The sequence below is a fragment of the Engystomops pustulosus genome, chromosome 2 (assembly GCF_040894005.1).
Source record: "Engystomops pustulosus chromosome 2, aEngPut4.maternal, whole genome shotgun sequence".
NCBI classification, from domain to species: domain Eukaryota; kingdom Metazoa; phylum Chordata; class Amphibia; order Anura; family Leptodactylidae; genus Engystomops; species Engystomops pustulosus.
The window spans coordinates 251922389-251949493 of record NC_092412.1 but is presented as its reverse complement, the minus strand read 5'-3'; the positions used below and the strand labels follow the sequence as shown (position 1 = coordinate 251949493).

Here is a 27105-nt window from a genome sequence, read left to right as displayed (position 1 = left end):
CGAAGAATCAGAATTAGAATCAGCGGGCAGTTTCGTGGTCAGGGACAGGCAGACGGTCAATTCAAGCGGCAAGGATGCAAAATCGGGAACAGAGCAGGACGTCAGGGCTGACAGCAAAGGTACGAAGTTAGGGTCATGTCCGGGGTCACAAAGAGAGATCAGAATATGGAAGATACACAAGGGAAGCTTTCTCATTGGCAAACACTAAAAGATCCGGGAGGGGTTACTGGGAGAAGCCGGCTTTTAAGGAAACTCGGAAGTGGCCAGCGCTGGCCCTGTGCCGGTGTACATGCCCTAGGGACCCAGGAACGCGTGTGCTGGCCAGTCAGGATGGGAGCAGGAACACCGAGAGGTGAATGAGGCGAGACCGGGATGCCGCCACAAAGAGGGGCATGGGTGTGCCTGTGATCCGAGACGTGGATCGCAGGGACACCTGTGACAACTATGACTAGGGTTGGACTAGGGTTGGACTAGGATTCCTTGGTCCCACAAGAGAAAATGATTCAGAATTTTTCCACCCATAGGAAAGAGACCATGGCAGCCATCAAAATAGGTTGTTATTGATGGACTTTATTGCTTTACAGACCAAGTCTACTTGAAAATCTTCTGATAATCTGTTGTGCCAGTACAATCCTGACAATGACCCACCAACCCTTAGGGCAGTGATGGCGAACCTTTTAGCGGCCGAGTGCCCAAACTGCAACCCAAAACCCCCTTATTTATTGTGTGGTGCCAACCAAAAATTAGAGCAGTAACTTATTGCTCCCTGTTCCTCAACAACGTTAGTTCATATTGGCCTCCTGAGGACAAGATGGGAAATCTGCATCATTTTAGCTTCTTTCCAGTGTCCCTCTGTACACAGAGAATCGTGGGGCCAGCAGGAGGTCCTCCAAAGATAATTTGGCGCTGTCTACACATTCTCCCTCTTCCTACAGTCCCAAGTAGCAAAGTATCACTTTAATATATGACTGAAAGCAACATCTTTTATGTTGCTTGGAACTGCAGAAAGATTCTTTGAGTCCTGTCTGGTGCGCTGGGGCGATGGCCCGAGTGCCCACAAAAAGGGCTCTGAGTGCCGCCTCTGGCACCCGTGCCATAGGTTCACCACCACTGCCTTAGGGTATAAGATACACTGACAGTAAAAATCCAAATGCCAAACAAATCTTACCTCCTAATTGCCTTTGGCAGTAGACTAACAAGGAGATGATGATAATGAAAACACAAGCCCCTCCCAGGGATGACATGATGTACAATAGCAATTTAAAATTCTGTAATTTATTGTTCACATTTGTTGAGTTTCCTGGAAAAAATAAAAAATAAACAGAATTTTTAAAAACAAAATGAAATTAATTGAATTAATATTTATAAAAACAATATTACTGGGCTCTCACAATTTTGGTGCAGATACGGGTTTGGGTTCAGCTTAAAGTTCTCTTATCTTGGATCAATTCAATTTTTTTTGTTACTATCACCAACTCTGTGAACAATATCACAATAGATATCTTAAACCTAACTGGCTCTGACTCTTGCCGAGCCCATTTGGACCCAACAGGACCTTAACCCAATCTTTGACAAGTCTCTCTCTGAGTCCCCATTCACTGCGACAATGCGGTCGTGGTCCCTGAGGCCAACTTTTTGTGCTGGACTTTTTTCTTCTATCTCCACAATAAAGTGACCTGTGAGGAACATGGAGCTCATAAGATATAAGGCTACTGTCTTTATGTGTAGCCATGACACTTCCAAACCATCAGCCAAGGCCTTACATCTACATCACAGGAGTCCCAAATACGGTGTTACAAAATTTTTGTCCTGAGGAATCCCTATAAAAATGTTTGCCAATTTATTATCTCACTTATACCCTCTAATAACCCCCCGACCAAGTAAGTAAAGAGAAGATACGCAATAAGTTAAAAGCAGAATATGTACCTGTAAGTTAGTTTGGATGACTAAATTATAAGTGTATATGTGTATATGTTGGTAATGGGATTGGGTAGTATACACCGTAACAAGGTTTATAAGCAGGCATTGTATGCCTCTTTGTTAGGGAGCTTGTAACGTGTTATTTATATATGCTGTGGAAGATTTGGCCCGGTAGAGACCGTGGTAGCGGGGTGCTGGGATGCAGTTCAAGACAGTGACACCAGGATACAGTCCAAACAGGTCTCGCCTGCGTTTATTGCAGCAAAAATAAACCAGCCTTTACATTCAGGTATTTGAATAAACAAACAAAAAAAACCTACCCGTCAGGGTGCTAACTATACAAATAGTCCACTAACTCACACTAAACAAAGATCACGTGGCTGCTCCAGACACACAGGTCAGGGCTGTGTCCTCTCAGCCTCCTTCCACAGAGAGACAACCAACTCAACTCTGCTGAGTCAATTTATGCAGCCTCATTAGTCTGCACCCATCACCTGTGTCCAAGGTGCTGGACAAACCCACCTCAGCACTAAGGCCTTGCATAGAAGAAAAACCTAGGGGAAACATACCGCCCATCCACAGTTAACCCCTTCAGTGTCTCACAACACACTGTCCCCCTCTGTTTGACCCTGTGGGGACGAACACTTTTGGCCATCAGACAGTGGGTACGGGATAGGGCATCGGCATTCCCATGCAGCTTTCCTGCTCGATGTTCCACCGTGAATTTAAAATTCTGGAGCATTAGGAACCACCTTGTGACCCTGGCGTTCCTCTCCTTGGCCTGACTCATCCAGGTTAGGGGAGAGTGATCAGTCACTAGTGTAAACTGCCGCCCTACCAGATAATACCTCAGGGATTCCAGAGCCCATTTGATCGCTAAGCACTCCCTCTCAACTATACTATAGTTCTTTTCAGGAGGTGTGAGCTTGCGGCTCAGGAATGTTACAGGATGTTCCTCACCCCCCACTACTTGGGACAGGACAGCCCCCAAGCCCACGTCAGAAGCGTCAGTCTGTACAATAAAGGTCTTGGTGAAGTCAGGGGTGATCAGTACCGGTCCCTCGCACAAAACCGTCTTAAGTCGCTGAAACGCCCCCTCAGCCTCTTCACTCCACTTTACCATCACCGCCCTGCTACCCTTAGTCAGGTCAGTCAGGGGTGCCGCTATTGTCGCAAAATCGGGGATAAATCGGCGATAATAGCCCACTATGCCCAGAAAAGCCCTCACTTGCTTCTTGCTCAAAGGTCGTGGCCACTGCTGGATCGCCTCTACTTTATTTACTTGGGGTTTGATGACCCCTCGCCCAATACGGTACCCCAGGTAACGGGCCTCTTCCAGACCCAGTGCACACTTTTGGGGGTTCGCTGTCAGCCCTGCTGCCCTCAGGGAGTCTACCACTGCTTGTACTTTGGCTAGATGACTCTCCCAGTCGTTACTATAGACTATGATGTCATCCAAGTAGGCCGAGGCATAACTCCGGTGAGGTTTTAGCACGAGATCCATTAACCTCTGGAATGTGGCGGGAGCCCCATGTAGCCCAAAGGGGAGTACCACGTACTGAAAAAGCCCATCAGGGGTAACAAAAGCGGTCTTCTCTTTAGCCCTGTCAGTCAGGGGTACCTGCCAATACCCTTTCGTCAGGTCAAGGGTGGAGAAGAACCTAGCCTGTCCAAGTCGTTCTATCAACTCGTCAACCCTGGGCATGGGATAGGAGTCAAATTTGGACACCTCGTTCAACTTCCTAAAATCATTGCAGAACCGTAGGGAACCATCAGGTTTGGGAATCAACACAATAGGACTCGACCAGTCACTTTTAGATTCCTCGATAACCCCCAGGTCTAACATCTGCCTGACTTCTTCGGATATGGCAAGCCGGCGCGCTTCAGGGACCCGGTAGGGTTTTTGGTGTACCCGGATGTGGGGTTCGGTTATGATGTCATGCTTGATGACTGAAGTACGTCCCGGTAACTTAGAGAACACATCTACATTTCGGAGCACAAACTCCTTCGCTTCCTGAATCTGGGCCCTGGAGAGGGACTCCGAGATCCGTACTTCAGGCACCTTGGCATCGGGTACACCTACCTCCGGTGTTCCCTTCTTGGAGACAGACGCCTTCTCTACTCCCATGGCCACCAGGGACTCTCTTTCCCTCCATGGCTTTAGGAGGTTCACGTGGTATATCTGTTCGGGTTTCCTCCTCCCCGGCTGAGATACCCTGTAGGTTACCTTCCCCACTCTCTCCATGACCTCATATGGTCCTTGCCATTTGGCCAGGAACTTGCTCTCCACGGTGGGCACCAGAACTAGCACTCAGTCGCCTGGGTTAAAGGTCCTGAGTCTGGCTGACCTATTGTAGACCCTAGACTGGGCCTCTTGTGCCCTTGTCATGTGCTCCTTTACAAGGGGCATTACCGCCGCTATGCGGTCCTGCATAAGGGAGACGTGTTCTATCACACTACGGTGGGGAGTCCTCTCCTGTTCCCAGGTCTCCTTGGCTACATCCAAAAGCCCACGTGGGGAACGGCCATATAACAGCTCAAATGGTGAGAAACCCGTGGAGGACTGGGGAACTTCCCGTATGGCAAACATCAAATAGGGTAACAAACAATCCCAGTCCTTCCCATCTTTGCTGACCACCCTCTTAAGCATCCCCTTCAAGGTCTTATTAAACCTCTCGACCAAGCCATCTGTCTGAGGATGATACACAGAGGTGCGGAGCTGTTTTACCTGTAGTAACTTGCACATCTCCTTCATTACCCTAGACATGAATGGGGTACCCTGGTCAGTCAAGATTTCCTTGGGGAGGCCTGTGCGGGAGAACACCTGAAACAGCTCCCTAGCAATATTTTTGGAGGAGGTGTTCCTTAATGGAATCGCCTCGGGATACCGCGTAGCGTAGTCCAGGATAACTAGGATGTATTGGTGCCCCCTGGAGGATTTGACTATGGGGCCAACCAGATCCATTGCAATCCGTTCAAAGGGCACTTCTATGATTGGTAGGGGGACCAAAGGACTCCTGAAGTGGGAGACCGGGGCAGTAAGTTGGCACTCAGGGCAGGAGCTACAATACCGGTTTACCTCCTCCCACACCCCGGGCCAGAAAAATCGCTGCAGGATCCTCTCTCGGGTCTTCTCAGCCCCTAAGTGCCCTCCCAGCACATGTTTGTGTGCCAACTCTAGCACCAGCCTACGGTGAGATTGGGGTACTACCAGTTGCTCAACCTCCTCACCCCGTATCTGGTCGACCCTGTACAACAGTTCCCCAATAATCACCATTCGGGGGTATATTTTATCAGCCCCTGGTATTTGGAGTACCCCATTTATCACCTTAACATTCTCCCGTGCCTTAACCAAGGTAGGGTCCTGTAGCTGTGCAGCCCCAAAATTTTCACGGGAAATCTCAAGGTCCAGCATGTCGGCCACCGCCTCGTGGCCCTCGACCTCACCAGCTAGGACCTCTAGGGGAGAGAATTCATCACATGGGGTCACCCCTACTGCTGGTGTGGGTACATCGGCCTCAAAGGGTTCAGGGGCCAAGGCCGGACATACCTGATGTCCATTATCTGCAACAGCACCTGAGGTGGGTCTTCGTCTCCAGAGGTCCCAAAACACCGGTAAGTCTCTGCCGATAATAGCCTCATGAAAAAGGGTCCCCACCACCCCCAATTCATGGGTAACAGTACCACAAGGGGTGTGTAGGTTGATGACAGCAGTGGGATATTCGCGAGTGTCCCCATGTATACACAACACTCCCACTCTCCGCCCACTGTATAGTCCCGGATCAACCAAAGTTCCCCGCACCAGGGTGACCAGACTCCCCGAGTCTAGCAAGGCTTCCACTGTGTGATCACCGATTGTGACCATGCATACTTGGGGTTCTGCATCCGTTACTGACTCAGCCGCCAGAACTGGCCGGGCAAACAGCGACACTCGCCGGGTCTGGTTGCAGTCCATTGGCTCCACTGACAGTGGACAGTTGGCAGCAATATGGCCCATTTCATGGCACCGCCAGCACTGGATACGGCCATGACCTCTGTCACGAGCCTCACTGGGTTTCTGGGTATTCACGCCCCCCAATGAACCCCCTCCCAACCTGACATGTCTCCCCTTTTCCACAGTAGCAGTCTTACCAGCTGGTTTGGTGACCCTGTCACTGGCACTGCTTCGTGTCGGAGAGGTAAGTAGAAGGTCCTCCGTAGCCCGATACCTCTCTACTAGGGACACAAGCTCCTCAGCTTTTGTGGGACCGGCCTGTCCCACCCCACCGCTGGAGCCGAGAGGGCAGAGAACGGGTGAATTTGTCGAGGACCACTCTCTTTACCATCTGTGCTGGGGTGCAGTCCTCTGGTTGTAGCCACTTCCGGACAAGATGGATCAGGTCATGCATTTGGGAGCGTGGGGGTAATTTTTCTGAGTAAGCCCACTGGTGGACCCGGCTGGAGCGAACTTGAATGGTGACCCCAAGACGAGCCAGAATCTCCGCCTTTAGCTGGGGGTACTTACGGGCCTCCGTTTCACTCAGGTCGTAGTAAGCCTTCCAAGTGTATGTCTTTTTGAACTGCCCGCAATCCGAAGCACCATATGTGGAAGATTTGGCCCGGTAGAGACCGTGGTAGCGGGGTGCTGGGATGCAGTTCAAGACAGTGACACCAGGGTACAGTCCAAACAGGTCTCGCCTGCGTTTATTGCAGCAAAAATAAACCAGCCTTTACATTCAGGTATTTGAATAAACAAACAAAAAAAACCTACCCATCAGGGTGCTAACTATACAAATAGTCCACTAACTCACACTAAACAAAGATCACGTGGCTGCTCCAGACACACAGGTCAGGGCTGTGTCCTCTCAGCCTCCTTCCACAGAGAGACAACCAACTCAACTCTGCTGAGTCAATTTATGCAGCCTCATTAGTCTGCACCCATCACCTGTGTCCAAGGTGCTGGACAAACCCACCTCAGCACTAAGGCCTTGCATAGAAGAAAAACCTAGGGGAAACATACCGCCCATCCACAGTTAACCCCTTCAGTGTCTCACAATGCGTATACGCTATCAATGGGATAATACAGTGTGTATTATAATAAGATTTATAATTAGGCATTGTATGCTTTTTTTGATAAGGAGCTTGGAATGTGTTATTTATATATGCGTACACGGTGTCAATGTGATTATACAGTCTGTATCATAATAAGATTTATAATTAGGCAATGTATGCCTCTCGTTGTGGGGTCGATAATGTGCTAATTTTTTTAATGAACTGTCAATGTGTATATTGAAAAATTTATAAATAAAAGTTAAAAAAAAAAAAATAAAAAAAAAATAAAGAGGGGAATCACATGTAAAATTTTGGTAAAAACTTTATTTACTTTTTGAATTTAAAAAACAACATTCCCCGGTGGAAATTTTAAAAATAGACACAAAAAATACAGATATTTCTCAAAATTAAAAGCAATTACCTGAATTTGTGGTGTTTACCAAGGGGATGTTTTCAGCTGAAATTTCTCCTGGAAATGAAACAAGACATAATAAATCTGTGATACCACAAGGAAGAAATATATTTCACATCCGTATTCACACGCTTGATGTTTTTTTAATTTCTTGTTTTTGTTCTTTCTAGATTTCATTTTAAAGGTGATTTAAGGTATAACAATTGTGAAAGTCTTTAGCTGTGTGGAAAATTCGAGGCTTTTTTTAGCCTATGAAGAACACGAGCCGCAACGTTTATAAATTCTACCTTCATTTCGTTACAAAATTTGTAACATTTTATTTGGTAAGTTATTCTTTATTTTTTACAAAGGGATTTAGGGGGACATTAATCATAGGGGGTCTCATGTTCGCCTGTTTTTGCGCCTGGTTTGCTCTTCTTTTTGGCTCCTGATCTATGATGGATCTGGTTCTGCCTTATTAAATGCGTTTTGGAATTGTCTCAGGTCCGATTCATTTGCGCCTAAATTAGCGCCAAATTTGTCTCTAATTGTTAGATCTCATTTGTGACCAATAATGAAAGGAGACTGAGAAAATGTGACAGAACGTTCAGGGCGTCATCTCTGCTCAAAAAACCTATCATTGTGATGTAACTGCAGGGACTAAAAGTTACAGAGATGTAAGAAAAAAAAAAAAATTCTCGCTGAAATGAGTCTTTGCCTTTGTTATTATAATGTAGGAAATGGAGACTGATAATATTCTCAGATCTGTACAATAAGACAATAATCACTCCCAGAGATGATCCCATAGACAATAATCACTCCCAGAGATGATCCCATAGACAATGATGAAGTCGTTACTGGAGAAATTTTACATTTTAAAACTGCTCCGAAGTATTTTCCATGTTGCATTGAGGGAAGTTTTCATTTGGGAACCTAAAATGTATGTTTTTAGTAGTGAAAAGGGAAGTTTTTTGGAAGTGCAGCTGCTCAGAGTAGGGGCATTTTTGCGCCTATTTTGTGCCTTTTTAGGTGCACTTTTGTGATAGATCCCGTGCAAACATCTGTATAGGAGGCTCTCACTATGTCAGATAAGGCGCAGGGGCTCAAAACCACTAAGTGCCAGACTTTGCCGTGCGTCAGAAAATAGCGCATAAATGCGCCAAATTAACGAGATGCCAGATTTTAGAGCTAAAAGACGCTCAAAACAGTCTAACAGACTATGATTAATGTCCCCCCTAAGGTTTAAACAAGTAATTTGAAAAATGTGGCTTTGGCTGTATTGAAGTCTATTGAATCTATTGAAAAGCGACACTACACAACTTTTCCAAATTTAACAAAAGTTATCATCTTAAGATGCAACATTTTGCTTCACAATTCCTTTTTGAACAGAAAAATTGTTAATAAAATTAATATTGCAAGTTTTTGCTTTAAAATTGGTATAAAAATGTAGCAAAATCTAAAATAAAGTTGTAAGACTGAAAAATACTATGGGGGTCATTTACTAAGGGCCCAATTCGCGTTTTCCTGACGTGTTACCCGAATATTTCCGATTTGCGCCGATTTCCCCTGAATTGCCCCGGGATTTTGGCGCACGCGATCGGATTGTGGCACATCGGCGCCGGCATGCACGCAACGGAAATCGGGGGGGGGCGTGGCTGAACGAAAACCCCACGGATTTGGAAAAACCGCCGCATTTAAAACAAAAAATCTGTCGCGGAGCTTGCACTTACCTTCACTCAGCCCGAGCCGGTGAACTCCAGCGCGTTCCGATGCTTTTCAGCGCAGCAGCGCCACCTGGTGGACGGCGGAGGAACTACCTTAATGAATCCCGGCCGGACCCGAATCCAGTGCAGAGAACGCGCCACTGGATCGCGAATGGACCGGGTAAGTAAATCTGCCCCTGTATCTTAGAGAAAAAAAAATCTTTTATCTTAGAGTAAAGGTTCCCCTTTACTTATGTATTCCTGGAACGCAAGAGTTTATATTGTGAAAAATATATGAAAAACTACAAATTTAGAAATTCGGGAATATGTTCAAAGGTTTAATTGTATCAACTAAATATCAAGTATCATTATCATACATTTTTGCATAAAGTAAAAGATCTTACAACATGTCACAGCAATCGCCGTCACCTAGTGAACCAATAATTAACTCCAAAAAGTACATTATGATCTGCGACTAATCTACATGTCCTACGTGTAACATTTTGAAGGATGTTTTTAGCCGATGCAGCTTGTGTTTATGAATTTACTATGACCTTTTTCATAAAACTACAGGCGGTCCCCTACTTAAGGACACCCGACTTACAGACGACCCCTAGTTACAGACGGACCTCTCATCCCACTGTGACCTCTGGTGAAGCTCTCTGGATGCTTTGCTATAGTCCCAGATTGCAATAATCATCTTAAAAAAGTGTCTGTAATGCAGCTTTATTGATAATTCTTGGTTCCATTACAGCAAAAAATTTTGAAACTCCAATTGCCATTGGGCCAAAAAAAAAAAATTTGTCTGGATCTACAATTATAAAATATACAGTTTCGACTTACATACAAATTCAACTTAAGAACAAACATATGGACCCTATCTTGTACGTAACCCAGGGACTGCCTGTAATGGAAATCTGCTCCCATAATCTGTTTGCAACATTTATATGCTTTAACATTTTAAAATCAGCATTGAATATGAGATTTTTAAAATCTTATTGATTTAATTAGTAAGTGTGTGCTGTTTTAAAAGGTAATGGTATTTGTTTTTATACTGTGGATTTCCATTGTTGTATAATGAGTATCCTAAGTTCTGTAACAATAAGCTGCACATTCAATGGAATAAAATTATATATCTTTAGAAAATATAAAAACATTCTATTGAGAGCATTTTATTGTGTGTCTACTATTGTGAGCATTCTATTCTCTGTATAATATTGTGTGTCTACTATTGTGAGCATTCTATTCTCTGTATAATATTGTGTGTATACTATTGTGAGCATTCTATTCTCTGTATAATATTGTGTGTCTACTATTGTGAGCATTCTATTCTCTGTATAATATTGTGTGTCTACTATTGTGAGCATTCTATTCTCTGTATAATATTGTGTGTCTACTATTGTGAGCATTCTATTCTCTGTATAATATTGTGTGTCTACTATTGTGAGCATTCTATTCTCTGTATAATATTGTGTGTCTACTATTGTGAGCATTCTATTCTCTGTATAATATTGTGTGTCTACTATTGTGAGCATTCTATTCTCTGTATAATATTGTGTGTCTACTATTGTGAGCATTCTATTCTCTGTATAATATTGTGTGTCTACTATTGTGAGCATTCTATTCTCTGTATAATATTGTGTGTCTACTATTGTGAGCATTCTATTCTCTGTATAATATTGTGTGTCTACTATTGTGAACATTCTATTCTCTGTATAATATTGTGTGTATACTATTGTGAGCATTCTATTCTCTGTATAATATTGTGTGTCTACTATTGTGAGCATTCTATTCTCTGTATAATATTGTGTGTCTACTATTGTGAGCATTCTATTCTCTGTATAATATTGTGTGTCTACTATTGTGAGCATTCTATTCTCTGTATAATATTGTGTGTCTACTATTGTGAGCATTCTATTCTCTGTATAATATTGTGTGTCTACTATTGTGAGCATTCTATTCTCTGTATAATATTGTGTGTCTACTATTGTGAACATTCTATTCTCTGTATAATATTGTGTGTATACTATTGTGAGCATTCTATTCTCTGTATAATATTGTGTGTCTACTATTGTGAGCATTCTATTCTCTGTATAATATTGTGTGTCTACTATTGTGAGCATTCTATTCTCTGTATAATATTGTGTGTCTACTATTGTGAGCATTCTATTCTCTGTATAATATTGTGTGTCTACTATTGTGAGCATTCTATTCTCTGTATAATATTGTGTGTATACTATTGTGAGCATTCTATTCTCTGTATAATATTGTGTGTCTACTATTGTGAGCATTCTATTCTCTGTATAATATTGTGTGTCTACTATTGTGAGCATTCTATTCTCTGTATAATATTGTGTGTCTACTATTGTGAGCATTCTATTCTCTGTATAATATTGTGTGTCTACTATTGTGAGCATTCTATTCTCTGTATAATATTGTGTGTCTACTATTGTGAGCATTCTATTCTCTGTATAATATTGTGTGTCTACTATTGTGAGCATTCTATTCTCTGTATAATATTGTGTGTCTACTATTGTGAACATTCTATTCTCTGTATAATATTGTGTGTCTACTATTGTGAGCATTCTATTCTCTGTATAATATTGTGTGTCTACTATTGTGAGCATTCTATTCTCTGTATAATATTGTGTGTCTACTATTGTGAGCATTCTATTCTCTGTATAATATTGTGTGTCTACTATTGTGAGCATTCTATTCTCTGTATAATATTGTGTGTCTACTATTGTGAGCATTCTATTCTCTGTATAATATTGTGTGTCTACTATTGTGAGCATTCTATTCTCTGTATAATATTGTGCGTCTACTATTGTGAGCATTCTATTCTCTGTATAATATTGTGCGTATACTATTGTGAGCATTCTATTCTCTGTATAATATTGTGCGTATACTATTGTGAGCATTCTATTCTCTGTATAATATTGTGCGTATACTATTGTGAGCATTCTATTCTCTGTATAATATTGTGCGTCTACTATTGTGAGCATTCTATTCTCTGTATAATATTGTGCGTCTACTATTGTGAGCATTCTATTCTCTGTATAATATTGTGCGTCTACTATTGTGAGCATTCTATTCTCTGTATAATATTGTGTGTCTACTATTATGAGCATTCTATTCTCTGTATAATATTGTGTGTCTACTATTGTGAGCATTCTATTCTCTGTATAATATTGTGTGTCTACTATTGTGAGCATTCTATTCTCTGTATAATATTGTGTGTATACTATTGTGAGCATTCTATTCTCTGTATAATATTGTGTGTCTACTATTGTGAGCATTCTATTCTCTGTATAATATTGTGTGTCTACTATTGTGAGCATTCTATTCTCTGTATAATATTGTGTGTATACTATTGTGAGCATTCTATTCTCTGTATAATATTGTGTGTATACTATTGTGAGCATTCTATTCTCTGTATAATATTGTGTGTCTACTATTGTGAGCATTCTATTCTCTGTATAATATTGTGTGTCTACTATTGTGAGCATTCTATTCTCTGTATAATATTGTGTGTCTACTATTGTGAGCATTCTATTCTCTGTATAATATTGTGTGTCTACTATTGTGAGCATTCTATTCTCTGTATAATATTGTGTGTCTACTATTGTGAGCATTCTATTCTCTGTATAATATTGTGTGTCTACTATTGTGAGCATTCTATTCTCTGTATAATATTGTGTGTCTACTATTGTGAGCATTCTATTCTCTGTATAATATTGTGTGTCTACTATTGTGAGCATTCTATTCTCTGTATAATATTGTGTGTCTACTATTGTGAGCATTCTATTCTCTGTATAATATTGTGTGTCTACTATTGTGAGCATTCTATTCTCTGTATAATATTGTGTGTCTACTATTGTGAGCATTCTATTCTCTGTATAATATTGTGTGTCTACTATTGTGAGCATTCTATTCTCTGTATAATATTGTGTGTCTACTATTGTGAGCATTCTATTCTCTGTATAATATTGTGTGTCTACTATTGTGAGCATTCTATTCTCTGTATAATATTGTGTGTCTACTATTGTGAGCATTCTATTCTCTGTATAATATTGTGTGTCTACTATTGTGAGCATTCTATTCTCTGTATAATATTGTGTGTCTACTATTGTGAGCATTCTATTCTCTGTATAATATTGTGTGTCTACTATTGTGAGCATTCTATTGTGTGTATACTATTATAAGCATTTTATTGTGTACATTCTATTGTGTACATTCTATTGTGAGCATTCTATTGTGTGTTACTATTATGAGCATTTTTTGTTGAGCATTTTATTGTGTACATTCTATTGTGTACAGGCAGTTCTTAAGTCGAATTTGTATGTAAGTAGAAACTGTATATTTTATTATTGTATATCAAAACAAAAAATATTTTTGCCCCGATGACAATTGGAGTTTCAAAATTTTTTGCTGTAATGGGACCAAGGATTATCAATAAAGCTTCATTCCAGACACCTTACAGCTGATCATTGCAGTCTGGGACTATAGTAACATCCAGATACTTCACCAGAGGTCACAGTGGGCACAGGGGTCCGTCTGTAACTAAGGGTCATCTGTAAGTCGGGTGTCCTTAAGTAAGGGACCATCTGTATATACTATTATGATTATCTATTATGTGTGAGCATTCTATTTTGAAGATATTATTGTGTACATTGTATTGTGTGCATTCTATTGTGTATATAATATTATGAGCCTTCCTTTTTGAGAATTTTATTGTGTACATTCTTGTCAGAAGAGACTGTCAATCAGAGTCTGTGGACCATCTGGACCACTGCGGGAGATTGTACTAGCCGACACCTGGGACCGGAGTCTAAGTGGCTCCTGATTGTTCCACAGGTGGCAGCCAAGTTAGTGGATGCAGAATACAGTCCGTGCCCGGGATGACAGCGGGAGTGCAGTGCTGGAGAAAACCCTGGAACTCACAGTAGGAACACGGGAGCAGGCACACAGAACAGGAACACAGAGGAACAATGGAAATACAGGAACACAGAGGAACACTGGAAATGCTCAGGAACACCGGAACGTGGAAGGGTTTTCACTTGAGAGGAAATGGCTTGAAGATCCAGTGGGGAATGCTGGGAGCCGCCGGATTATATAGCAGAGCCAGAAATGCCAGCGCCAATCAGGAGGAAGCTGGCCATTTAAATCGTAGAGAGCCAGCGCGCATGCACCCTAGGGACCGGGGACGCGCGTGGCCTAGTCAGTGAGGAAGCAGGCTCGTGGAAAGGTAAGTCTGGGGAGCCGCACCACATAGAGGGGCATGGGTGTGCCCGCGATCCACAACAAGGATCGTGGGTGTGGCCGTGACAATTCTATTGTGTACATTCTATTGTTAGCATTCTATTTAATACATTATATTGCGTACAATCTATTGTGAGCATTCTATTTTGAAAATCCTATTGTGATCTTTATAAAATGAAGATAAGACACTCACCACTAAGAGAAATCTTCATTGTGTTGCCCGTTATCCGCTGCTTATCATGGATGGCTTTACATTGGTAATATCCAGTATCGTTCATTTGTAGAGGGTTGAAAATCAAAACATAGACAGCATTAGATTTTTCATCCCCTTCCATACTAATGTTGATCCCTTCTCTGCTTGTCACGGGATCACATCTGTCTCCCGTTATTTTACACAAGCTAATATTGGGTAATCCAGGGTCACAGAACTGCATTATACACTTCAGCGTGAGAGGCTGCCCTAATGATCCAGTGTAATTCTGCTTTGCTTTTATTGTAGGTCTACACGATGAATCAACTCCTGGGGACAAACCAAAAACATTATAAGTAACAGAGTTGATAAGAGATGCCAATTATTCCAGCTGCTCCCCACATAGAAGATGATCCAAGTCTGAGCTACTGAGCATGTGTGACCGCCAGCTTTGGATGTGTTAGATGGACATTCTGAGTAGAATTAAAAGAACAGCAGGGGGCGCCATAACCAGTATGCAACAGAAAAATCATAGAAACAGATGATGTAAGAGATGTAATTTTTAATCTTGAGTAAATATTATGTAGTCAAATATAGCATTATAATAAAATAATACATTTTTGGTCTGTGAGGCTTCTCCTAATGTATAGATGTTGGCTCCGCTGTCTCTAGAGTCTGCAGTCTGTGTAACCCTGGTTAAAATTTTTAATAGACACACTGGGGCACATTTACTTACCCGGTCCATTCGCGTTCCAGCTGCGGCTTCTTCGACGAGCGTTCGGGTCTTCCGGCGATTCATGAAGGTCCTGTGCCCGATGTCCACCAGGTGGCGCTGCTGCGCCCGATGTCCACGAGGTGCCCCTTAGTTCATCGTCTTCATCGTGGTGCATGTGAGTATGGCCCGTGCGACCAATTTTTTTTAAAAATGCGTCGGTTTTTCCGAATCCGTCGGGTTATCGTTCGACCACGCCCCCCAATTTCCGTTGCGTGCATGCCAGCGCCAATGCGCCACAAACCGATCACGTGCGCCAAAATCCCAGAGCAATTCAGGGAAAATCGGCGCAAATCGGAAATATTCAGGTAACACGTCGGGAAAACGTGAATCGGGCCTTTAGTAAATGACCCCCATTGAGAGCTTTAGCTTATGCATCAAATGTGTAAACAATTGGGATACAACCCATCAACGTGTTTTCTCCCAATCAAGTTTGGGAAAGGGGGAGACACCATTTTATTGTATGTGGTGCCCCTTACCTGCCAAGTGCTTAGACACCCATTGGCTTACTGCCCTCTAATTCTCTCAATACTCCTGGTAACAGAACGCATTGTCTAAGGCTGTTCTTACATTAATTGAGCAAATCCAACTATATTCTTATGGACCACATTGACGTTATGAAGTCAGCCATGTTTTAGTATTTGTGTGTGTCCGGGCTCGGGGTGTCGGGGGTCACCTGGGACCGGAATCTAAGTGGCACCCGGTCTTCACCAGAGCCTGCCGCAAAGCAGGATGGTCTTGCTACGGCGTGGTACCACCAGGTCGTTCCACAGGCGCGACTAGCCCGCGGTGGCAGCCAAGGTCAAGGCACAGGAACAGCAGGCAATCTCGTGGTTAAGGAGCAGGCAGAAGTTCAGTGCAGACGGCAGAGGTACAGAGTAAGGAACGGAGCAGAAGATCACGGCTGGAGCAACGTCAGGGTCAGATCAGGGGTCACAACAGGAGATAAACGCAGGAGAATAAGGAACACAGAGAAGACGCAAAGGAAGCTTTCTCTAAGGCCGGTAGCTCAAAGATCCGGCAGGGGTTGATGGGAGCCGCCGGTCTTAATGGAAAACCCAAAAGTGACCAGCGCCAATCAGCGGTGAGCTAGCCCTTTAAATCTTCGAGAGCCGACGTGCGCACGGACCAGCAGACCCGGAAGCAGGAGCATGGAGTGGTAAGTGAGGAGCGGGAAGGGCGCTGCAGCAGAGAGGGGCATGGGTGTGTCTGCGATCCAAGACGTGGATCACATGAACACCCGTGAAAGTGTGTCATGTTAAAAAAATAAATAAATCTTGGTCCCATTTATTGGATTTTCATTTTTTCAAACATCCCTGGAAAATGAGACAGACCACAAGTAAGTAATTGAGTACTTCCCAAGAGACTGAGGAGAAGGGCCTCTCGCTCATGAACGTGTGCAGAGGCAGATAGTTATCTCACAAACTGCGGGTTTAGCTCACGACCCCATAGTCTTCGATTGGGCACATTCACGGCACGGTAATGCCAGGGCCAGTCTCTTTCAGTTGACACAGGTGGGTAGAGCATCACCGATGTCAGGAGGACTACAAATAACGACACACAGCTCTTTGTTTTCTGCCCGCATGCACGCACAGTCATGCACAGTGAAGTCACCTATAGTACCTTATCTGATAATTAGTGATAATTAGTGGGTAACTGACCCAACAATGGGGTTATGCAAAGGTATATTCCCTATCCTGCCTTATGTAGGCCACCAGCCGTATGGATGGAGCTATCCTTCTCATCAGTAACCACATTTGATAATGAGATGACTCTGCTCCCCCCACTCCAGTCTACACAGCAAAGCTCGGCAATGAGCTGCACCTATGATGGTCAGTAAATAAGAGTAAAATAAACGAAGAGGTGTAAATTGGTTATATGTAGGACTCTATTGTAGCTTCCCTTACGCTGAGAACATCACATTTGACCCACATTTGTTATTCTTGGGTGTTTTAGGTGGGAAACTTTCCAACCACAGCGTCCTCCATTGCTCTCATCACTGGTAGAGCTGCAAATGCTCCTCATGTGTAATTCCACCAGTGCTCAATGTCTACACGTGAAGCCATAAGTTAATTTACATTTATTTTATTTTTTTATCAATATTTAGACAGTTTTTTGTGTTCTAAGGATTGGTCAACTATAAATGAAGGTTTGATGACTGCACAAAACTTCATTGGAGGAGCTCCTTGCCCACCCGCAACCCTTTCCAGACACCTCTCACTTAAATTTCTTAGCCCACTTGTCTTCAAAGAGGGTGTGAGATGTGGCCAGACTTTTGTAGCTCGTGAGCCGCCTTTGAAAAGCAAAGACTTGAAGAAGCCCATTGCAGGTTGTGGCCATGTTATGTGGATATTTTATATATGGTTTGTGTATGGAAAAGTTATACAATGTTCCAATATACTTTCTGTATCAATTCTTCACCGTTTTCAAGATCTCTGCTTGCTGTCCTGCTATAGAAAGCTTCATTGTTTACTTCCAGTGGATAGAAATCTCTCCATGGTCACGCAGGTACATGAGCTGTTAGTATCACACGGCTCTGATTACTCTTTGTGATAATAACGGATTGTGCACCGGCGTGTCCATCACATCACATCACAGATTTCTATCCACTTGGAGCAAACACAATGGGGCAGATTTACTTACCCGATCCATTCGCGATCCAGCGGCGCGTTCTCTGCGCTGGATTCGGGTCCGGACGGGATTTAATAAGGTAGTTCCTCCAACGTCCACCAGGTGGCGCTGCTGCGCTAAAGTTCCCTGGAATGCTCTGGAATACACCGAGCCGGGCTGAGTGAAGGTAAGTGCAAGCTCCACCTTCGGTTTTTCCGAATCCGTCGGGTTTTCGTTCGGCCACGCCACCCGATTTCCGTCGCGCGCATGCCGGCGCCGATGCGCCACAATCCGATCGCGTGCGCCAAAATCCCGGGGCAATTCAGGGAAAATTGGCGCAAATTGGAAATATGCGGGTAACACATCGGGAAAACGCGAATCGGGCCCTTAGTAAATGACCCCCAGAATCTTTCTTTAGCAGGACAGCTAGCAGAGATCTTGAAAACTGTGAGGAATTGATACAGAAAGTATATTGGAAAATTTTATAACTTTTCCGTACACAAACCATATCAATTATTTGCTGAAAGTGGACGACCCCTTTAATACAAATTTACCGTCATTTATTTAGATATGTCTCAAAATGCCGTTCTGATGTATACAACGATCCTGAAGTCTGATATAACGACTTTTAGCTCTCTGTCTTTATTTCATGGGAACTCTCACTTTTACCTGAAACTTTTCTGACGCTTCTACAACAAGCGGGGCATGGAGGGGCAGGAAAAGGGGCCGGTGGCCGGGGGTGGGGGCACATGAAAAGCCATTGGCTACGCAACCTGGCATAGAAATAAAACACTGCGCCGCCATCCGCCGGATACATCAAGAGAACTGAACCTCTGCGCCAGAGCGGCATTAATAAATAAAGCATATTGTACATAGAGTCCTTTTTCAAGGCAGCATGTTACAGAGCAGGAGATGCTTAGCAGGCAGTATCCCCTCTGCAGGCAGCATGTTACAGAGCAGGAGATGCTTAGCAGGCAGTATCCCCTCTGCAGGCAGCATGTTACAGAGCAGGAGATGCTTAGCAGGCAGTATCCCCTCTGCAGGCAGCATGTTACAGAGCAGGAGATGCTTAGCAGGCAGTATCCCCTCTGAAGGCAGCATGTTACAGAGCAGGAGATGCTTAGCAGGCAGTATCCCCTCTGCAGGCAGCATGTTACAGAGCAGGAGATGCTTAGCAGGCAGTATCCCTCTGAAGGCAGCATGTTACAGAGCAGGAGATGCTTAGCAGGCAGTATCCCCTCTGCAGGCAGCATGTTACAGAGCAGGAGATGCTTAGCAGGCAGTATCCCCTCTGCAGGCAGCATGTTACAGAGCAGGAGATGCTTAGCAGGCAGTATCCTCTCTGCAGGCAGCATGTTACAGAGCAGGAGATGCTTAGCAGGCAGTATCCCTCTGAAGGCAGCATGTTACAGAGCAGGAGATGCTTAGCAGGCACTATCCCTCTGAAGGCAGCATGTTACAGAGCAGGAGATGCTTAGCAGGCAGTATCCCCTCTGCAGGCAGCATGTTACGGAGCAGGAGATGCTTAGCAGGTAGTATCCCCTCTGAAGGCAGCATGTTACAGAGCAGGAGATGCTTAGCAGGCAGTATCTCCTCTGCAGGCAGCATGTTACAGAGCAGGAGATGCTTAGCAGGCAGTATCCCTCTGAAGGCAGCATGTTACAGAGCAGGAGATGCTTAGCAGGCAGTATCCCCTCTGCAGGCAGCATGTTACAGAGCAGGAGATGCTTAGCAGGCAGTATCCCCTCTGCAGGCAGCATGTTACAGAGCAGGAGATGCTTAGCAGGCAGTATCCCCTCTGCAGGCAGCATGTTACAGAGCAGGAGATGCTTAGCAGGCAGTATCCCCTCTGCAGGCAGCATGTTACAGAGCAGGAGATGCTTAGCAGGCAGTATCCCCTCTGCAGGCAGCATGTTACAGAGCAGGAGATGCTTAGCAGGCAGTATCCCCTCTGCAGGCAGCATGTTACAGAGCAGGAGATGCTTAGCAGGCAGTATCCCCTCTGCAGGCAGCATGTTACAGAGCAGGAGATGCTTAGCAGGCAGTATCCCCTCTGCAGGCAGCATGTTACAGAGCAGGAGATGCTTAGCAGGCAGTATCCCCTCTGAAGGCAGCATGTTACAGAGCAGGAGATGCTTAGCAGGCAGTATCCCCTCTGCAGGCAGCATGTTACAGAGCAGGAGATGCTTAGCAGGCAGTATCCCTCTGAAGGCAGCATGTTACAGAGCAGGAGATGCTTAGCAGGCAGTATCCCCTCTGCAGGCAGCATGTTACAGAGCAGGAGATGCTTAGCAGGCAGTATCCCCTCTGCAGGCAGCATGTTACAGAGCAGGAGATGCTTAGCAGGCAGTATCCTCTCTGCAGGCAGCATGTTACAGAGCAGGAGATGCTTAGCAGGCAGTATCCCTCTGAAGGCAGCATGTTACAGAGCAGGAGATGCTTAGCAGGCACTATCCCTCTGAAGGCAGCATGTTACAGAGCAGGAGATGCTTAGCAGGCAGTATCCCCTCTGCAGGCAGCATGTTACGGAGCAGGAGATGCTTAGCAGGTAGTATCCCCTCTGAAGGCAGCATGTTACAGAGCAGGAGATGCTTAGCAGGCAGTATCTCCTCTGCAGGCAGCATGTTACAGAGCAGGAGATGCTTAGCAGGCAGTATCCCTCTGAAGGCAGCATGTTACAGAGCAGGAGATGCTTAGCAGGCAGTATCCCCTCTGCAGGCAGCATGTTACAGAGCAGGAGATGCTTAGCAGGCAGTATCCCCTCTGCAGGCAGCATGTTACAGAGCAGGAGATGCTTAGCAGGCAGTATCCCCTCTGCAGGCAGCATGTTACAGAGCAGGAGATGCTTAGCAGGCAGTATCCCCTCTGCAGGCAGCATGTTACAGAGCAGGAGATGCTTAGCAGGCAGTATCCCCTCTGCAGGCAGCATGTTACAGAGCAGGAGATGCTTAGCAGGCAGTATCCCTCTGAAGGCAGCATGTTACAGAGCAGGAGATGCTTAGCAGGTAGTATCCCCTCTGCAGGCAGCATGTTACAGAGCAGGAGATGCTTAGCAGGCAGTATCCCTCTGAAGGCAGCATGTTACAGAGCAGGAGATGCTTAGCAGGCAGTATCCCCTCTGCAGGCAGCATGTTACAGAGCAGGAGATGCTTAGCAGGCAGTATCCCTCTGAAGGCAGCATGTTACGGAGCAGGAGATGCTTAGCAGGCAGTATCCCCTCTGCAGGCAGCATGTTACAGAGCAGGAGATGTTTAGCAGGCATTATTCCCTCTGCAGGCAGCATGTTACAGAGCAGGAGATGTTTAGCAGATAGTATCCCTCTGCAGGCAGCATGTTACAGAGCAGGAGATGCTTAGCAGGCAGTATCTCTCTGAAGGCAGCATGTTACAGAGCAGGAGATGTTTAGCAGGTAGTATCCCCTCTGCAGGCAGCATGTTACAGAGCAGGAGATGCTTAGCAGGCAGTATCCCCTCTGCAGGCAGCATGTTATAGAGCAGGAGATGCTTAGCAGGCAGTATCCCCTCTGCAGGCAGCATGTTACAGAGCAGGAGATGCTTAGCAGGCAGTATCCCCTCTGCATGCAGCATGTTACAGAGCAGGAGATGCTTAGCAGATAGTATCCCCTCTGCAGGCAGCATGTTACAGAGCAGGAGATGCTTAGCAGGTAGTATCCCCTCTGCAGGCAGCATGTTACAGAGCAGGAGATGCTTAGCAGGCAGTATCCCTCTGAAGGCAGCATGTTACAGAGCAGGAGATGCTTAGCAGGCAGTATCCCCTCTGCAGGCAGCATGTTACAGAGCAGGAGATGCTTAGCAGGCAGTATCCCCTCTGCATGCAGCATGTTACAGAGCAGGAGATGCTTAGCAGGCAGTATCCCCTCTGCATGCAGCATGTTACAGAGCAGGAGATGCTTAGCAGGCAGTATCCCCTCTACAGGCAGCATGTTACAGAGCAGGAGATGCTTAGCAGGCAGTATCTCTCTGAAGGCAGCATGTTACAGAGCAGGAGATGCTTAGCAGGCAGTATCCTCTCTGCAGGCAGCATGTTACAGAGCAGGAGATGTTTAGCAGGTAGTATCCCCTCTGCAGGCAGCATGTTACAGAGCAGGAGATGTTTAGCAGATAGTATCCCTCTGCAGGCAGCATGTTACAGAGCAGGAGATGCTTAGCAGGCAGTATCTCTCTGAAGGCAGCATGTTACAGAGCAGGAGATGTTTAGCAGGTAGTATCCCCTCTGCAGGCAGCATGTTACAGAGCAGGAGATGCTTAGCAGGCAGTATCCCCTCTGCATGCAGCATGTTACAGAGCAGGAGATGCTTAGCAGGCAGTATCCCCTCTGCAGGCAGCATGTTACAGAGCAGGAGATGCTTAACAGGCAGTATCCCCTCTGCAGGCAGCATGTTACAGAGCAGGAGATGCTTAGCAGGTAGTATCCCCTCTGCAGGCAGCATGTTACAGAGCAGGAGATGCTTAGCAGGTAGTATCCCCTCTGCAGGCAGCATGTTACAGAGCAGGAGATGCTTAGCAGGCAGTATCCCTCTGAAGGCAGCATGTTACAGAGCAGGAGATGCTTAGCAGGCAGTATCCCCTCTGCAGGCAGCATGTTACAGAGCAGGAGATGCTTAGCAGGCAGTATCCCCTCTGCATGCAGCATGTTACAGAGCAGGAGATGCTTAGCAGGCAGTATCCCCTCTACAGGCAGCATGTTACAGAGCAGGAGATGCTTAGCAGGCAGTATCTCTCTGAAGGCAGCATGTTACAGAGCAGGAGATGCTTAGCAGGCAGTATCCCCTCTACAGGCAGCATGTTACAGAGAAGGAGATGCTTAGCAGGCAGTATCCCCTCTGCAGGCAGCATGTTACAGAGCAGGAGATGCTTAGCAGGCAGTATCCCCTCTGCAGGCAGCATGTTACGGAGCAGGAGATGCTTAGCAGGCAGTATCCCCTCTGCAGGCAGCATGTTACAGAGCAGGAGATGCTTAGCAGGCAGTATCCCTCTGAAGGCAGCATGTTACAGAGCAGGAGATGCTTAGCAGGCAGTATCCCTCTGAAGGCAGCATGTTACAGAGCAGGAGATGCTTAGCAGGCAGAATCCCCTCTGCAGGCAGCATGTTACAGAGCAGGAGATGCTTAGCAGGCAGTATCTCTCTGAAGGCAGCATGTTACAGAGCAGGAGATGCTTAGCAGGCAGTATCCCCTCTGCAGGCAGCATGTTACAGAGCAGGAGATGCTTAGCAGGCAGTATCCCCTCTGCAGGCAGCATGTTACAGAGCAGGAGATGCTTAGCAGGCAGTATCCCTCTGAAGGCAGCATGTTACAGAGCAGGAGATGCTTAGCAGGCAGTATCCCTCTGAAGGCAGCATGTTACAGAGCAGGAGATGCTTAGCAGGCAGAATCCCCTCTGCAGGCAGCATGTTACAGAGCAGGAGATGCTTAGCAGACAGTATCCCTCTGAAGGCAGCATGTTACAGAGCAGGAGATGCTTAGCAGGCACTATCCCTCTGAAGGCAGCATGTTACAGAGCAGGACATGCTAAGCAGGCAGTATCCCCTCTGAAGGCAGCATGTTACAGAGCAGGAGATGCTTAGCAGGCAGTATCCCCTCTGCAGGCAGCATGTTACAGAGCAGGAGATGCTAAGCAGGTAGAATGCCTCTGCAGGCAGCAATAGGACCGGTGCTGTTTTTTTACCATGGGGCAGGAGCTGGGATTGTTGGCTATAGTGGGGCTGGCACCGGGACTATTGGCTACAGTGGGGCTGGCACCGGGACTATTGGCTACAGTGATTCTGGTGTTGTATGTTTACTAAGTGTATGTTTTCACAACTAATAAGAGAACCTGTTGTTTGAAGTAGAATACCGCCCCTGGTTTTAGAGCAGCAGGAGCAACATTAACCTCAGAACAATTCTCCATTGGAGGGAAAATAGAGAAATAATAATTTATTCAGAAGCTGGAGATACTTTCTACCAGATATCAAGCATGATACCCAAATAATAACAATGGGCCACATTTATTAAAGTGGCCGTACGTGGCACATAAATCCATGTACAAACTGCTTGTGTTTGTGTGGTGCAGTTTGTCTCACTATTAATATATGTGGTCCAATGTGTCTCTGCTTTAAAGCTCATTGTATAAAAGGATGTTCTACCAAAATATTTTTAAAAAGTATATTAAAAATTCTGTCCATTGTGCTGTATATTGTCCCGGTGACCACATGAGGCTGTGGCTGACGTGTTTTGTCTGTGGTTGGATTATTAACATAAATACATTCAGACTTCTGTATCACAATGGGGCTCATTTACTTACCCGGTCCAGTCGCGATCCCGCGGCGCGTTGTCAGGGATTCGGGTCTGCCGGGATTCGCTCAGGTCCGTGCGCCCGATATCCTGCATGTGTCGCTGCTGCACCGAGGTCCGCCGGAGTTCGCCTTTTGCGTCCCGGTGCAAGTAAGTGCTTGATATTGCGACACAAATTCCGCGTTTTCTTCCAAATCCGTCGTGTTGTCCGACGGACCCCCCCCCCCATTTCTGTCGTGTGAAAGCCAGTGCCGATGCGCCAAAATCCGATCACATGCGCCAAAATCCCAGGGGGGGGGGCAATTCAGCGCAAACCGGAAATCGTCCAGAAACCCTTTGAAAGTGAGCGATTCGGACCCTTAGAAAATGAGCCCCAATGTGCCGTGCGGAGCTGGAGGAGCCCGATGTGGTCCTGACCACCTGGAATGGTCAAAGGGGCAGAAATAGATTGGGGTCTCTCTTCTACGTTGTCCAGTGAAAGTGTATGGGCCACAGAACGAACAATTCTCACTATCCACCCAGTAGACTTTAAGGGAGACTCCAGTAGACGTTGAGGTATCAGTAAAGTCATCAGTAAAGCCACCATCTCCTGGGGATCTCAGTGGTGGGGATGTCCTACTTTTCTACAGATGAAATAATCCTTTAATATTTTGCGTTTCTGCTTTCTGGGAGTGTCCAAAATAACAGGTGAAGAATAAACTATTCCTCGTACATTTGCTCTTACATTATGGACAATGTGAAGTCTAAGTCGTAAGAGATTGACCAACGCCTTGCTCCGTGATGGCCGAGTCATACTCAGAGTCTTGTCATGTTAATCTGATCATAACGTGTGGCTTTGCCTGGTCAATGGGTTAGCATGGTCCTGAGATTCCCCCACCATCCAAGGTCACCATCCACAGGCAGCACAGCTAGATGCCAGTCCTCAAAGCTATGGTCCTAGAACATTTCACCCAGGAACCCTCAATGTTCATGGTCTACAGAGAGTCAGAAAACAGCAACAATACCACTTAAAGATCACCAACCAAAGCCAGCGACACTAGCTCCTAATAACTACAACCAGGGTGCTAGGACTGTGACCCAGCCAGGAATATGAGCAGTTCCTGATCTTCTGTGAAGCCCATCCAAAGATAAAAACCACTGCTAGTAGGTCCCAGTGACCTCTCCACATCCAGGAACTCTGACCCAGCCAGGAATCTGAGCAGTTCCTGATCTTTGGAGGGTTATGTGAAGTCCCTCAAGACATAAACCATTGCTAGTAGGTCCCAATGACCTCTCCACATCCAGGAACTCTGACCCATCCATAGGTCCAACCTTTTCTAGCCAAAGGCTACATTCACACTAATGTATGGGGGACGTATATATACGGCCAACATATATACGGCCAATATACGTCCCCCATAGGCAGCAATGGGCGCACGGCACCCTACGGGAGCAGTGTGCGGCACCTTACCGTTCCGTACCTGGGAAAAAGATAGGATCTGTCCTATCATTTCCCGTAATATGGCGCCGTGCGCCATAGGTTGCTATGGGGAGGGGCGGGGGTGAGCTGCGCTCACCTCCTCCTCCTCTCCCCGTGCACTGCCGTTGCCCGCTATGGTACAGTACGGGAGGGCAACGGCAGTGTGAATAGTTATCCGGCATTACAAACACCATTAAAACTTCAGAGTCTCATACACAACTTTCGAGGACATTGATGGGCAACGCTTCTCGTCTTGTAGATTTACCTCTTTTAACATTAAATAGCCCTTGATAACACATTGATACCCCAGGACATGATATCGAATTGGAACTTCAGCCCAGCTACATGACACTAACTCAACATCAACATCTGCATGACGGTCATTATGGAAGGTCTCGATGGTTTGATGGAATCGTCATGTACTCACCGTCCACCAAGCTCATCACAAGCGATACCGTGACCACCACAGACAGGACTTGTCTGCTGAGAGAAGCTGGGGCCATAGATCCCATGGTTAGTCGTATCTTATGAAATAGTAGTCAGCAGCTCTGGGATGTTTCATTATTCCTCTGAATATTTGGTAAGGATGAGAGGTGGTCCTGCGAGAAGAAGTGTGGTCCTCACAGGTTCCCGCTGCTGAACACTCTGAGGTCTGTAGAGTCTGAAGTTCTCATTTTCTGATGAGCTGCTCTTCTTGCAGATAGAAAATGATGTCACCCACCGGTCACATAATAAGGAACGCACTGACTTATCACCGGCTTCATCTCAAATTCAGCTTCCTGTTCTCGTTCTTGCTTCATTGCTGCTATTGCTGAGGTTTTCATTGTCAAAATGATTTGCAACAGAGATATACGGGCAGTCCCCGGGTTACGTACAAGATTGGTTTTGTTGGTTTGTTCTTAAGTCGAATTCGTATGTAAGTCGGAACTGTATATTTTATAATTGTAACCCCAGGCAAAAATTTTTTGGTCTCTTTGACAATTGAATTTAAAAATTTTGGATTGTCAGAAGAACCAGGATTATCAATAAAGCTTCATTGTAAACACCAGTGATAACTGTTACAGCTGTTTATTGTAGCCTGGGGCTAAAGTACTGTAAGTTACATCCAGAGGTCCGTTTGTAACTAGGGGTCGTATGTACGTCAGGTGTTCTTAAGTGGGGGACCGCCTGTATGTAGACTTTATATTATGTTTGTTATATTTATACTTTTTATTCTATATACATATTTTAATTTTATGGTTTTTTTTACATTTTTATTCTTATGCATTAAATTTCTTTTTGCTTGTTCCTTCATAGGTATTCTTAAATTAGTTTTTATTTAATATTTTTCATGTTGAAAATATTTTTATACTGTATATACACTTATATTTTTGAGCTTTCTCTTTAGTTTACCATTATATTCATTTTATTTGTATTTTTGTGGATATATAATACATTTTTATTATATGGTTTATGACACATTTTTTTTTTTTTTT

At 45.1% G+C, this 27105-nt stretch overlaps 1 protein-coding gene across 2 annotated transcripts in view; it reads right to left on the bottom strand.

The window, feature by feature from the left end:
• BTLA (B and T lymphocyte associated) overlaps nucleotides 1-26379 on the bottom strand; it is a 45152-nt gene extending 18773 nt beyond the window's left edge. For both annotated transcript variants that reach the window (XM_072133238.1, XM_072133237.1), the window contains exons 1-4: nucleotides 26058-26379; nucleotides 14501-14827; nucleotides 7373-7420; nucleotides 1169-1300 (exon numbers count right to left, since the gene is read on the bottom strand). In XM_072133238.1, coding sequence (XP_071989339.1) covers nucleotides 1169-1300; nucleotides 7373-7420; nucleotides 14501-14827; nucleotides 26058-26142 — 592 coding nt within the window. In that variant the 5' untranslated portion in view covers nucleotides 26143-26379. The remainder of the gene's footprint in view (nucleotides 1-1168; nucleotides 1301-7372; nucleotides 7421-14500; nucleotides 14828-26057) is intronic.
• Between the last annotated feature and the right edge of the window lie 726 nt (nucleotides 26380-27105).